General features: G+C 43.6%; 1 protein-coding gene and 1 pseudogene across 2 annotated transcripts in view; both read left to right on the plus strand.

Moving 5' to 3' along the window:
- PDE1C (phosphodiesterase 1C) overlaps positions 1 to 14,952 on the plus strand; it is a 594,246-nt gene that overhangs the window by 49,280 nt on the left and 530,014 nt on the right. The window contains exon 2 of one of the 2 annotated variants that reach the window (XM_081533591.1): positions 13,287 to 13,361. The exons of the other annotated variant lie outside the window; for it this stretch is intronic. Coding sequence (XP_081389717.1) covers positions 13,287 to 13,361 — 75 coding nt within the window. The remainder of the gene's footprint in view (positions 1 to 13,286; positions 13,362 to 14,952) is intronic. 2 annotated transcript variants of the gene reach the window in all.
- Positions 3,958 to 5,011, plus strand: LOC145523934 (sodium/potassium-transporting ATPase subunit beta-3 pseudogene; annotated as a pseudogene).

The raw sequence follows: 14,952 nt of genomic DNA on the forward strand, positions 1-14,952 counted from the left end.
AATCTAATCAATCTGATTTTGGTGTCGACCATCTGGTGATGTCCATGTGTAGAGTCTTCTCTTGTGTTGTTGGAAGAGGGTGTTTGCTATGACCAGTGCGTTCTCTTGGCAGAACTCTATTAGCCTTTGCCCTGCTTCATTCTGTACTCCAAGGTGTTTCTTGCGTGTTACTCCAGGTGTTTCTTGACTTACTACTTTTGCATTACAGTCCCCTATAATGAAAAGGACATTTTTTGGGGGTGTTAGTTCTAGAAGGTCTTGTAGGTCTTCATTGAACCGTTCAACCTCACCTTCTTAGCGTTACTGGTCGGGGCATAGACTTGAATTACCGTGATATTGAATGGTTTGCTTTGGAAACGAACAGAGATGATTCTGTCATTTTTGAGATTGCATCCAAATACTGCATTTCGGACTCTTTTGTTGACCTTGATGGCTACTCCATTTCTTCTAAGGGATTCCTGCCCACAGTAGTAGATATAATGGTCATCTGAGTTAAATTCACCCATTCCAGTCCATCTTAGTTTGCTGATTCCTAGAATGTTGATGTTTACTCTTGTCATCTCCTGTTTGACCACTTCCAATTTGCCTTGATTCATGGACCTAACATTCCAGGTTCCTATGCAATATTGCTCCTTACAGCATCGAACCTTGCTTTTATCACCAATCCCATCCACAACTGGGTATTGTTTTTGTTTTGGGTCTATCCTTTCCTTCTTTCTGGAGTTATTTCTCCACTGATCTCCAGTAGCATATTGGGCATCTACCGAACTGAGGAGTTCATCTTTCAGTGTCCTATCTTTTTGCCTTTTCATACTGTTCATGGGGTTCTCAAGGCAAGAATACTGAAGTGGTTTGCCATTCCCTTCTCCAGTGGACCACATTCTGTCAGACCTCTCCACTGTGACCTGTCCCTCTTGGGTGGCCCCAGACAGCATGGCTTAGTTTCATTGAGTTAGACAAGGCTGTGGTCCATGTAATCAGATTGGCTAGTTGTCTGTGATTGTGGTTTCAGTCTATCTGCCCTCTGATGCCCTCTCTCAGTGCCTACCGTCTTACTTGGTTTTCTCTTACCTTGGATGTGGGGTCTCTCTTCACGGCTGCTCCAGCAAAGCACAGTTGGTAATTAGCACCATCACAGTTGGTAGTTACATGTTTCTTTCTGCCTTTGTTTTTCATGCCTGTCTTCTCCTCTGATCTGTCAGTTCCATGAAGGGATCAGGCCTACTTTGTGCACTAGTGCAGCTCAACAGTTGGTGCATTTGAACACGAGAGATTGAATGAATATCCCATATCAAATCTGAATCAAGTCCCTGCTGTCCCTGTCAGGTGTTTATCCAGCCTCTTCTGGATATTTCACGTGATGAGGCTCTCACTAAACCTGAGGTCACCTGTCCTGCATTGGAAGGGAAAGCAGCATACCTAACTCAGTGTTCAAAGAGGAGGCACAGTGTGTAAGCTGAAGGAAGGCTGAGGTCCTATCAAGACAGGAAATGGGAAAATCTTCCCAGGGCACCAGTGTCCTTGCTTAATTGTTTTAGTTGGAAAACTCCCCTTAGTCAGCAGATGCAGTTCCAGTTCCTGACTCTTTGACCCTCACTTCCCTCCCACCCATAGCATTTCTAGGGAACGCAGTGCACTTCTGTTTTGGGGGTAAAATAAGCTTGTGTGTGTATGGGGTCTATCCTGTTCCCATACCAAGCCTCTGACCTCTCCCTCTGGAACTGAGGTCAGAGTGGAACATGACGTGACCTGGGGCTCCCAAAAGGGCCTCACCCATCTCTCAGTGGCCCAGTCCCTTACCCAAGTGTGGATTATTGAACACACTTTCATCAAAGGTGGTAGCAGGCAGCTAGACGTCCAAATGCATTTCCTGAATAAGACAAGACTGTGGTTTGCAATTCTGGCTGTATTGAGGCCAGGTCCCCAGTGTGTAGTTAGTCTATTAAGTAGGAATCTCACCCTGTGATGATCTCAATTAATTTGATGTTTTCCCTAGTTCCCTTTAGATAGTCTGTACTCAGCACTGTGGGTTCATGAGCAGTTTTAAATCCGACACAAGGAAGGTCCTCCTTGTATCCCCACGGTTCGTGGTCAAGGCGAAGTCTATCAGTATAGCTCAACAAGGCCTTGGAGCCAGAGAGAGATGAATTCTAGCTTTATCCAGGCCCTTGTCAAGCGGGACCCTGGACATTCACTTACCTGGCTGAGCTTCAACGTCTTCCTCTGCCATGTGAAGCCACTTCTTGCCTCTAGGGCCACTGTGAAGATTCTGTAATTATGGAAAGTGTCCAGCACTGTAGTTAGTTCAGAGTAGGTGTCCTGTATGGGATGATTCGTATTTCAAACAGTTTCCCATCTTATGGGAAAGATGACTAAATATGGCTTGTGAATCTGTTTCATTGTTCTGGGAGGTACTACATTTACTCTTGATTCCAGGGCAGTATTTGCTGAATTGCTATAGTGTGAGGTACTTCCAGGCTCATTGGCATTTCTGATGGGAAGATAGAGGCAAGGTGTAGAAACTGATTTGAGCAAGTGAGCTGGAAACAAGTCCAAACTTGGAAGCTTTTAATAATCTATCTTCAAATCATTCTCAATTAATTCCCATCAGTTACAATTATAGAGGACTTTAGTTCCCTCTTTTCCTAGCACATATCTGAATAATTAGAATCCCCCAAATACCCTACTTTTTAAAAAAAACACATAGTTTATTAATTTCCATACATACAGGCCAATGAGGTACATTGTTTCAAGTTCAGGAATTTATAGACAGATTCTCTTTAATGACATTATTCTATTTCCAAGGCTATAGAAATGAGTCAGTTTTGCTTCTTCCCTCAGCTGAAGTTTTTGCATCAAAATCTGTTATCAAGGTCAAATGTATTGTATTAGTCAATCTTTTTTTTGGTTTGTTTCTTTTCTATTTTCTCTGCCACCACCCATGTCTAGGTTTTCCCAGATTACTACAATAGACTTAAAAAAAAAATTTTTATTATGGAAAAATTCTAACTTCAAACATACTCAAAAATAAAGAGAATATTATATTGAACACTCAGGTACCTGACATAAAACTGCACCAACTGTAAACATTTTGCCATTTTTCTTCATTTTTTTCTAGACTCATAGAATGTCAGTGTGTATCTCTAATAAATAAGCAATTTGTGTCCCCCACAGCTTTCTCAGTAGTCTTTCTCTAATATCATTTTTCTCACCAATCCAAAAATTTTCCACCCAAATGTCCTACTTTATCCAATAATTCTGGACATGTGCTCTTGTGAGCCTTTTGAGCAACACTGACAATAAAGGTAAAAAGAAACAGTGAAGACTTGGAGGGGATCCGCTAATTTTACCTGGGTAATAGAAGTGTGGATGGTAATTATTTTTCTCACCAGTGTCCCACATTTCGTAAGCCATAATGTATTAGCATTATTATCAGAATCTGCTCCCCACCAAACTTTCTAAATTAAAACACCAGGCAAGTTAATTTAAATGCTGCTGTACCTGTGAAGTACCAGTTACCCTATATAAAGTGGTCAAAGCAGAGAGCAGGAGGCTCAGGACACCGCAGGGTCAGCCATACTGGATTAAGAGCTCATCAGCGCTGAGAGGGAACGCGACTGTGGTTTCTCTTGCAGAGTACAAAGGGCTTATTCCATCAATGGTAGATGCTCAGTAAACAGTGGCTAGGGTGATGAATGAATGATGCTTCTCTTCCAATCATCTCACAACATTTTGCTTTTTCTATTTTCCTCAGTGACAAATGCCTGCTTAGCTTAGATCCCTCCAGATACGGACACTATTTTTCAAACCAACCAATTGATAAACATTCATTGAGTTCTTATTATATGCCAGGCACTTGGTATGCAGTTGTGACCAAGACAGTCACGTCCTTGCTGCCATGGACCTCATAAGCTGGTGGAGAAGACAAGATGTAGTCAAGATAAATAAAGAAAGAAGATGGTAGACATCAGGCTCCCACCGCCGGAGCGGCGGCCCGGGGTGGCGCGGCCTCGCGCCGCGCAGCGCGGACGGCTTGAGCGCTCGCTGCAGCCAGGGTTCCGTCGCCGTCCCTGGGCGGCGCCGTTCGAGCCTCAGCGCGCCTCCGCGTTCCTCGCAGCTTCCGGCCCTGCGGCCGCCGCTCCCCTAGTAGTCGGCACACACACCATGAGGACTTCAACCACAGCCTGGCCGAGTAAAAGCTCTTCATCTACACCGGACCACCGGAGAGTTCCTGGGGTGCACCGCCAAGAGCTGGGGTTTGATCTTGCTCTTCTACCTAGTCTTTTATGGGTTCCTGGCTGCGCTCGTTTCATTCACAATGTGGGCCATGCTTCAGACTCTGAACGGTGAGGTTCCAAAATATTGTGACCAGGCTCCTAGTCCAGGACTTACGGTTTTTCCAAAACCAGTGTCGGTGTTGGATTTTTCATTCAGGCTGTCTGATTCAGAATCCTATCAAGGGTACATTGATGACCTTAAGAAATTTCTTTTCTTTTTTTAAAAGAAATTTCTAAAGCCATATGGCTTAGAAAAACAGAGGAATCTCACAGATTGTACCAGTGGAAACTTTTTTGAGCAGAAGGGTCTAGAATACACAGCATGTCAGTTTCCTCTTGCCTTACTTGAAGCATGCAGTAATGTGGATGATTCCACGTTTGGCTACCAAGCAAGAAACTCTTGTATTCTTGTGAAAATGAACAGAATAATTGGATTAAAGCCTCAAGGAGAACCAAGGAACTGTATTGGAAAGAGTGAAAGCACTGCAGTTCTATCAACTTATTCTCCCAATGGAACGATAGATTTAAAATATTTTCCATATTATGGAAAAAAACTGTATGGGAGCTACCTGCAGCCACTAGTTGCCATCCAGCTCAGCTTTGGTAGTGATGGTGACGTAAAAGAAGTAATGGTTGAGTGCAAGATTGATGGATCACCCAACCTAAAAACCCAGAATGACCGTGACAAGTTTTTATGATGAGTTGCATTCAAGATCACCATGCATGCACAGTAGGAGTTAGGATGTCTCCACAGAGTAAACGTTGTGTTGTCTGTCTTCATTTTGTATCAGTGGGACCTGTCACTCCAGAATTATGAGACCGCCTTGGAGTAAGGTAGAGTGGTACATGACACTGGGATAACATAATGTGCTTCCAGATAATAGTGGTCCATGTCCTTCTGAGTAACTGCCTGTTGCCTCTCCTGCCTTTTGAACCATGTACAGACACCAGATAGGGACTGTGAACGCCTGATTCTAAACATGTAGGTTAGGGGGTCTTGTCCAGTTTTTATGTGGTTTAACTGCCATGTGTCTAAAGCTTAAATGTGCTGTGCTATGTAAATATTTTATAGATTTAACACTGGCTAACTGTCATATTTTCATGCCAGCAAAGTTTTAGGGGATAAAATGGTACCTGACCAATATCGAATGACTTTATAGCTGCAAGAAATTCAGTGTGTGGGAAAGTTCTGTATGTGAGGAGGAAAAAGGAAAATAAAAGTGTGTTTGAAAGTTAAAAAAAAAAAGACGGGCAGTGAAGGAGGCTGGTGTGCCTGGAGCACTGTGAAAGACAGGGAGTGTAGTTGGCGTGAGATGAAGTTGGACAGGTGGGTAGAAGCCAGATCATGCAGGGACCTGGAGGCTATAGTTATGCATTTGGGTTTATTCTGAGTGCAGTAGGAGCCTGCCCTTGTTTCTTTCAAACTTACATCACATGCAGTTTTTTTTTTTTTCATCTCTGTTTTTGGCAATTCTATCTTTCCAGTTGCTTAGGCCAAAAATTTTGGAGTCATCCTTGACTCTTTTTTCCCCCCTCTCCTCACACTACATCTTCCCTGCCAACAAATTCAGCTGCCTGTTCCTTTAAATTATAATAGACTCTCACCACTTCTCATCACTTCCACTCCTTCCTGATCTAAGCCACCATCATCTCTTATCAGAATTACTGGATTCACTTCCCAGCATCTTGGGCTAAGGATGCTGTCAGATTATCTCTCTCCTGTGGTCAAAACCTTCTACTGTTTCCCCATCTCAGAGTGAAAGCAAATCTTCTTACCATTGTGCAATCTGGCCCCTCCCTTGTTCTCTCTTAGATCCTGGATGCAAAGCCAGTGGGTGCAATACTGGAGGGGGAATCAGAGGCTATAACCATTTATTCACTCAGTTAGTCCTGCAACAAATAGTTATTGAGAGTCTGCTATGTGTCAGGCACTCCTCTAGGTGCTTGGGACACACTGGGGATAGATAAAAAGTCTCTGCTTCATGGAACTTACACAGTAAAGAAGTAAATTACATAACTTGTTAGAAGGAAATAAATGTTAGGGGAAAAAGTAGTTAGGTTAAGTAAAAACCCAGAATCTTGGGTGGGGAGAGATTGTAATTTTAAATAGGGTGGCCTTGCCGAGAACGGAAATAGTGACAGACTATTTTTTGGGGCTCCAAAATCACTGCAGATGGTGACTGCAGCCATGAAATTAAAAGATGCTTACTCCTTGGAAGAAAAGTTATGACCAACCTAGACAGCATATTAAAAAGTAGAGACATTACTTTGCCAACAAAGGTCCATCTAGTCAAAGCTATTGTTTTTCCAGTAGTCATGTGTGGATGTGAGAGTTAGACTATAAAGAAAGCTGAGCACTGAAGAATTGAGCCTTTGAACTGTGGTGTTGGAGAAAATTCTTGAGGGTCCGTTGGACAGCAAGGAGATCCAACCAGTCCATCCTAAAGGAAATCAGTCCTGAATATTCATTGGAAAGACTGATGCTGAAGCTGAAACTCCAATACTTTGGCCACCTAATGTGAAGAACTGACTCATTTGAAAAGACCCTGGCAGGAGAAGGGGACGACAGAGGATGAGATGGTTGGATGGCATCACCGACTCAATGGACATGAGTTTGAGTAAGCTCCGGGAGTTGGTGATGGACAGGGAAGCCTGGCATGCTGCAGTCCATGGGGTTGCAAACAGTTGGACATGACTGAGTGACTGAAATGAACTGACTTGCCGAGAAGGTGATATTTCAGCAAAGCCCTGTAGGAGTGGAGGGAGTTAGCATTGCAGGTGACAGCGATGGCAGGATCTTTGGGCAGTGGAGCAGTGACTGCTCTCTTCAGGGTGATGTGGGCTGTGGCTGCCAGGTAGTTTATGCTACCCACAGCCAAGGACAGGGAGTGGTGGCCATGACTAAGCCAAATAACTTGGGTTGTGACAGTGAGTTCACAGGACTTTCTTGGTGGTGGAGTGGCTAAGACTCTGTGCTGCCAATGCAGGGGGCTCAGGTTGGATTCCTGGTCAGGGAACTAGATCCCACATGCCACAACTAAGAGTTTGCATGCTGCAACTAAAGATCCCACGCTGCAACTGATTGAATATCAGAGATCCTGTGTGCTGTGACTAAGATCCAGTGTGGCAGTAAATAAATAGATAAATATTAAAAACAGAAGTGTGTCCATTTCTAGGGATATACCATAAAAAACAATGAGCTCTCCATGTGGCCTTGATGACAATATATTTGTCAGATCTCTACTTCCTTTAGAATCGGATTCCCAGAGTGGACTCTGAGTAAACAGTTGCCAACAAAAAGATTTCAAAGGGCAAATGTTGGGGAAATGTGGCTTGGAGTTTCACAGGGAACATCAGTATCTTAAAGGCTGTGTGGAATTCTGTGCTGAAGAAGCATGTTTAGCTCAACATTTATTTATTTTTATATTTAATTTTGGGTGTATGTGTGCTTAGTTGTGTCCGACTCTTTGCAACCTTGTGAACTGTATGTAGCCCACCAGGCTTCTCTGTCCATGGTAGTTTTCATCCAAGAATACTGGAGTGGGTTGCTGTTTCCTTCTCGAGGAGACCTTCCCAACCCAGGGATCAAACCCTTGCCTCATGTCTCCTGTATTGGCAGGTGGATTCTTTACCACTAATGCCACTTGGGAGGATGACTGGTTTACTATGTTACACTGGTTTCTGCCATGCATCAATATGAATCAGCCACAGGTATATACACGTCTCCTCCCTCTTGAACCTCTCTCCCACCTCCCACCCCATCCCACCCCTCTGGGTTGTCATAGCACCGGTTTGTAGCTCAAAATTTATTAAGCTAATTTAGTTGTGAAGTATTTTTTTTGAAAATAGAACTCCTAGTCAAATTCCACAGAAGTACAGATTTGGAAAACCTTATACAGACAGATTGGAACCAACTGATCTGGGAAGATTCATTTGGGTTCTCACTAGTAGCAGAGTGCTTGGGGGAGCTGGAAAACAAAGCTGGTTGCTGGGTGAGCAGGGTCCTCCAACCAGGAAAATCTGGATAGTTATGAGATTAAAAAACGGCTGGGGATGCATCTAGGGTCAGATAATCATTAATCAAGCATTGATTCAATGTTTCCTTTCTCATGGTATGCTACGTGCTGAGAGTTGGCAAACTTTTCTGTGAAGGACCAGAGAGTAAGCATTTTAGGTTTTATGGGCCATATGGTAGTGTGAAATATGTTAATGAAGGACATGGCTGTGTTAACAATAAAACTTTGTATGTGGATACTGAAATTGGCATTTCACATAATTTACATGTATTATAAAATATTATTTTTCTTTTGATTTTTATCTCCCAGCCATTTAAAGATGTGAAGACCATTCTTGGCTTCTCTACCCTATAAAAGCAGGTGGTGGGCCAGACTTGGCCTATTGATTTGCCAACATCATATGCTATTTGCCTGCAGGGGCTCCCAGCCTAGTGGGAGGCATCTACATGGATAATTACAGTGTGCTGTGGAAAGCCTTGCCGTGGAGGTCAACACGTGGGGTCCTCCTCTGAGAGCCTCAAGGAGGCACTGGGAGGGACTTGGATATATTAGCAGGGGAGCTGGCAGAGAAGGCACTCTGGATTTTGTGCTTTGACTTCAAGACCTGGCTGGATGTTGCCTGAAGGCTGTGCCTACCTGAACTCAGGTGTTTCCTCTTCTGACTGGGCTTAGTGTTCACCTTGAGTCTCTCTTCTGGTGCTGCTATTTTCCTCTGGGCTCCTTGCCTTGTTTCTGTGGTTTATATCCCCGTTCCCCCCGGTTTACTGTGGGGGCCTTAACACTTATGTACCATCCTGGCTGCTGCAGCCGTCTAGAGATTGAGCAGGTGTTCCCTCCCTCCTGAGTGCCCTCAGCCTCTCTCCGTCGGGCGGGTGTTTCCGTACCCACTGAACTCTTGGCTTCCTCAGCTTCTGGTACTCACTACAGGAACTTCACACAGTGGTGTGCTGGTGCCAGCGCAGATCGGCACTTGACATCCCAGGTACCCATCTCATCCCAAATGAGTCCAGTGATGTCTGGTTGGTAGCTTGAAATCTGCTGTGGTGGGAGTATTCTCCCCATAGAAATGGGCAAAGGAAATCTGCAAATACAAATCAAAGGGCTCCCCACTGCCCTTTCCACTGAGGCCATTTCTGCCTGCCCTGGAGGACTGGTTTACCACTCCTTATGTGGAGTGGCAAAATTATTTTTTAGGATGTCACACAACTGTGGGCTTTCCAGGTGGCGCTAGTGGTAAAGAACCTGCCTGTCAATGCAGGAGACGTAAGAGACGTGGGTTCAATCCCAGGTCGGGAAGATCTCCTGGAGGAGGACATGGCTACCTACTCTAGTATTCTTGCTTGGAGAATGCCTTGGACAGAGGAGGCTGGCAGGCTACAGTCCATGGGGGTCACAAAGAGTCGGACATGACTGAAGCAACTTTAGCATGGCACACGACCATACTCAGCCCTGGGAGAAATTTAGATCTAGTTGTAGTGTCAGTTACTAAACTGTTAAAAATGCCTGGAATATCACCGCCCTCTGGCCCTTCCTGACACATACCTCCTAGACTCTCCCAGTCTATATTGGTCCCCCTTCCTTGATATGTTCAATCATATGACACTTTTGTGTCATCTTCTGATTCCATGTGGGTCTTTCATTCGATTCTGAGCCCCTGGAATGTGAGCTTGGAGAAGCAGTTGTAGTGATTAATTTCCAGGGCTTTTGAGCCAGGCTGTCTGGGTCTAAATTCTGGTTCCATCACTTACAGTCTGAGTCATCCTGAGTAAGTTATTAAGTGAATCAGTTTGCTTCATTGTAGAATTGGTCATATCTGTAAGGTCTAAATAATTTCATATGCATAAAAGCACTTAGAACAATATCTGCCCTTAGTATGTATTCAGTGAATTCAGCTATTATTAGTAATCATTTTGTTTTCAATTCCCATCTATTGCCTGGCACATGTATGATACACACTTAATGCATTCAATATATATATTAAATGCTAATTATATGGGCAAAAGTACACATAAAAGTAGAGAAGGGAGTGACTGGGCTGGAGTAAGGGGATTTGAACAACTGATGGGGTGTGAAGTAGGGCTTGAAGGGTTAGCTGAGTGTTGATAGCTAGGGAAAGTTAATGGTTAATTCAGCTGGCACTTCAAAAGTTAGGCCATTTGGTAAATATAGAAACTGAATGTGAAAAATAATTAGCATTAAGCTGATTTCATTTCAATTTAGTAGGAGACCTACTATCAAAATTCCATTTCTCTTCCCTGATGTCTGATGAGGTGTTACTAAGTGGTTTGCTTTAGGAATATAATAGATTTTAATTATTGAACAATGTACTTGAAGAGAAAGCAGGATGTCAGGAATGGTCTGTAACTCTGGGACATTAATTTTATGCTGGAGAAATTAACATGATATGGTGACATTTCCATAGCATCCAAAAGTAGTATTATCGATACGATGACTGAGAGATGGCGACCCCTTTATTCTTCCTGTTCTCACATTCATTGTTACTTTGTCTTTTGTGAGTTATTTTTCCTTTTGGAACTCACCTGTGTTGTCTTCTGGTAAATGAAAGCCAAGCTAATAAAGCACAGTTCTGTCCCATAATTTTGCTAAAAGAAAAGCAGCTTCCCCAAAGAAGGGAAGGGTATTAATTTGCCTGTTTTAGGACCTGCACAGTGATGGAGGTTGACATAATTCTCTTTGAGGTTTTTGTTCTTTTGTTACTGAACAATTGTTCTTCAGCTGATAGGAGTAGATCAGAGCAAGAAGATGAGGACTGCTGTAGACGAAGAATCAGGACTGTTTGAAATTTATTCCTTGTCTTCCCCCTATTCCAAAGTCCATAGCCTCTAAGGCAAGACAGATCTGGTTTGAATGAGGAATCTCTCTTTGCAGTGAGTGATCTAGGACCCGTGGCACGCCTTTTATTTTGTGCCTCACTTTTCCCTTCTGTAAATGGGGATTATGGCACCCACCTGGATGGTGATGTGGGTGTCAGTGAAGGAGCTCTGGGGTGAGAGTATGAGGCAGAGCCCTGGTGGCTTAGTTGGTGCTTAGGAAATGCTTCTGTACTCAAAGTTTCTTTCTCCCAGAAAGTGTTACAGGTATGGTAGGATTCTCCTTAAACATATTTAAATTGACAAAGATATGTGAAAATTAACATTTGGATGAAACATCTACCGTGTGAATGAATGTGTACATGACTATGGATATATGTGTTTGTGTGTTTATGACCTTGGAAGGCAGGCACGTACAAGTGTGACAATATTTCTAGAACAGGACTTTCATACTGCCTTCAACTCCACCTTTTTCTTCTCTTCCATGAAGAAAGCAAATCCATTAACAAAGAGGATTAGAAAAAAGTAGCAGACTGGTCTGAAAATGCATTGGACAAAAAACCTCATTCCATTCTTACAAAATCTTTGATATTTGTGACATACCTGATACTTGAAATTCATAATACACCAGCAATTGTCATTCTCAAAATCTACAGTACTTTGGGTAGTCCCAGTGAAATCCCAAATTTGTGAATTTTACAGAGTGTCACTACAGATGAGTTCAGTTCAGTTGCTCGTTGTGTCTGACTCTTTGCGACCCCATGAACCGCAGCACGCCAGGCCTCCCTGTCCATCACCAGCTCCCAGAGTTTACCCAAACCCATGTCCATCAAGTTGGTGATGCCATCCAACCATCTCATCCTCTGTCGTCCCCTTCTCCTCCCACCTTCAATCTTTCCCAGTATTAGGGTCTTTCCAAATGAGTCAGCTCTTCGCATGAGGTGGTCAAAGTATTGGAATTTCAGCTTCAACATCAGTCCCTCCAATGAAAACCCAGGACAGATCTCCTTTAGGATGGACCGGTTGGATCTTCTTGCAGTCCAAGGGACTCTCAAGAGTCTTCTCCAACACCACAGTTCACAAGCATCAATTCTTCTGCGCTCAGCTTTCTTTATAGTCCAACTCTCACTACAGACGAGGGTCTGTCAATAATCTGCCAATTAGCAGGTTGAAGATTAACTGTTTGGAAAATTATCAGTTATTGAATTGACTTAAAATCACAAGTTGTGTGAGTTGTGGACAAGGAAACTTTGCGCTATGTCCAAGGCCATAGCATTCTGGATGATATTTTACCTGCTCTGTTCATTTGGATTTTGGAATAATAAGATGTATAATTTATTTATCTATGTTCAGGAGGTATAAAAACTATACAAAACAGAGAAGATACTTTGTAATCATAAAATATATGCAATTAAACACCATCTTAAGAAAAATTTCTGTAGGAGTATTTTCACTTTCGAAGGGACTTAACTTTGTGGCTGTCATACCCAGTGGGGTGGCTATGGGAAGGAACAAAGTATGCTAGACCCTCGTTGAAGACCCGTGTTCAAATCCTGACTTTGCCTCTTATGAGCTCCATGAGCATATTATTCAACCTCTTGGAGTTCACTTTTCCATTTGAAAAATTGGAGTTGTCATAACTACTCACTGAATTGTGGCACATATAAGAACATTCTATAGTGAAGTTTGTCCTGTGTTTCCATTCCTGCCTCCTCTGGACCAACGCTCTCCAGATGCAGGAGTATTTGCCTTCTGCAAAATGATTTGTGGGGATCATTGCGAGGGTCTGGAGGAAGCTCCTCTCGCTTTTCCAACTGGTTCCTTTCCAGGGTTGGTTTGCCCATTGCTCAGATGGCTCAGTCCCTTCGTGCACTGGCTGGAGAGATGGGAGTCAACAGCACCCAAGGGGGCAGACGACTTCACCTGAAGAGTGAGAAGATAAAAAGGGTCTGTAACAAAGCACCACTTGTTTAAGGTGCAGAGGAGGGTCCCAGGTCAGCCAGGAGGGAGCTGGGCATAGGAGTGCAGGAAGAGCCAAAGTCAAAAACGGAGGCAGAGGAACTAGTCAGTTGCATTGGACACCCCAGAGACATCCCCAAGGATGGGTTCCTCTGCTTATCTTCAGGTGCCTGACAGGGAATGTTTCTTTTCTTTGCTGATAGAGACAGGAGCGGTGGAAGAAGAGCAGAACAGCCCCAGGGAAACCGTGGAGAAACTTGAAGATGCAGGAGAGCAAGGTAAGCCCTACTCACTGTGTGCAACTGACTGGGTGCAAAATCCTCCAAATGGCTCTCCTTTCCTCTGCTCTTGCAACAGCTTAAGGGAACACAGAAGTGACCAGTACTATCAGTTTCAGTGAAATGAGGAAAAAAATTGGGACTCAGAGTGCTAATGCTTTTTTCAGCCATGGAGAAGCTGGGGTTTGAATCCAGCTCTTCCGAACCTTAGACCCAAGCTGTTCTCACCGAACCAGCCACCAGTCTCTCGGGAGACGCAGCAATGCAGCGTTTCCTGCAGATATCTTGGCCACCAGAAGGCCACGATGTAGGACGCCATGCCGTCTCTCTCAGTGGGAAAGTATCCAAGCAAATGTGGTCCATTTTAATGTCCTCATGGCTAGTCCCTTCATGATTTCTAGCCTTTACTCCTGCTTCTGTGCTCGATGCCCTTCGCCCTGGTCACTCTGCCAGACAAGTGGGGCGTGCTTTCCTCCTGGTGAGAAGAGACCAGCAGGGGGGTCGGGAGGCGTGTCACCCCAGAGGTGCTAGGAGTCCCACCAGCACATAGGCGCCCTCCAGCTGTGCTGGCAGTAAGCACAGTTGGCAGTGCCCAGGTAGCGAGAGCCCGTGTTTTCCAAAGTGAGGTTTCTTGTACTGTGGGTTGTGGCAGTTTGGAGTATGTTGGACATAGAAACCCCATGAGACTTTGGAGGGATTTTTATCACACTCAGAAAGACATTCTTTTGGATTTTAAGTATTCCCAAATTAACCCTAGGGGTAAGGTCCTCCAATCTGTTGAATGTTGGCAGTTCCATTGTCTTCTAGAGCCATTTCCCTCCTTGTTTATGTGAAAATGAAGGCTTTAAAATTTTTTTTATTTTTAATTGAAGGCTAATTGCTGTACAATATTGTATTGGTTTCTGCCAAACATCAACATGAATCAGCTATAGGTATACCTATGTCCCCTCCCTCATGAACCTCCCTCCCCATCCCACCCCTCTAGGTCATTACAGAGCCCTGGTTTGAGTTCCCTGAGTCACACAGCAGATTCCTATTGGTTATTTATTTTATGTATGGTAATGTATATGTTTCCATGTTACTTTTTAAATACACCCCACCCTCTCCTTCCAGTATACCCCCACCACCCACCATATCCGTAAGTCTGTTCTCTATGTCTGTGTCTCCATTGCTGCCCTGCAAATAGGCTCATCAGTACCATGTTTCTAGATGCCATATATATGCGTTAATATACGGTATTTGTTTTTTTCTTTCTGACTTACTTCACTCTGAATAATAGGCTCTAGGTTCATCCACCTCATTAGGACTGACTCAGATGCGTTCCTTTTTATGGCTGAGTAACATTCCACCGTATATATGTACCACAGCTTCTTTATCCATTCATTTGTCAATGTACATCTAGCTTGCTTCCATGTTCTAGCTATTATAAATAGTGCTGCAATGAACATTGGGGTACATATGTCTTTTTCAATTTTGGTTTCCTCAGGGTATATGCCTAGTAGCGGGATTAAAATTAAGACTTTTAAAGGAACTTTCGTCTAAGAGTTTAGAGTCTTTTAAAAAAATTTATTGAAGTATCGTTGATTTACAA

Source organism: Giraffa tippelskirchi, chromosome 10 (assembly GCF_054371585.1).
Source record: "Giraffa tippelskirchi isolate mGirTip1 chromosome 10, T2T-mGirTip1v1.2.pri, whole genome shotgun sequence".
NCBI classification, from domain to species: Eukaryota; Metazoa; Chordata; class Mammalia; order Artiodactyla; family Giraffidae; genus Giraffa; species Giraffa tippelskirchi.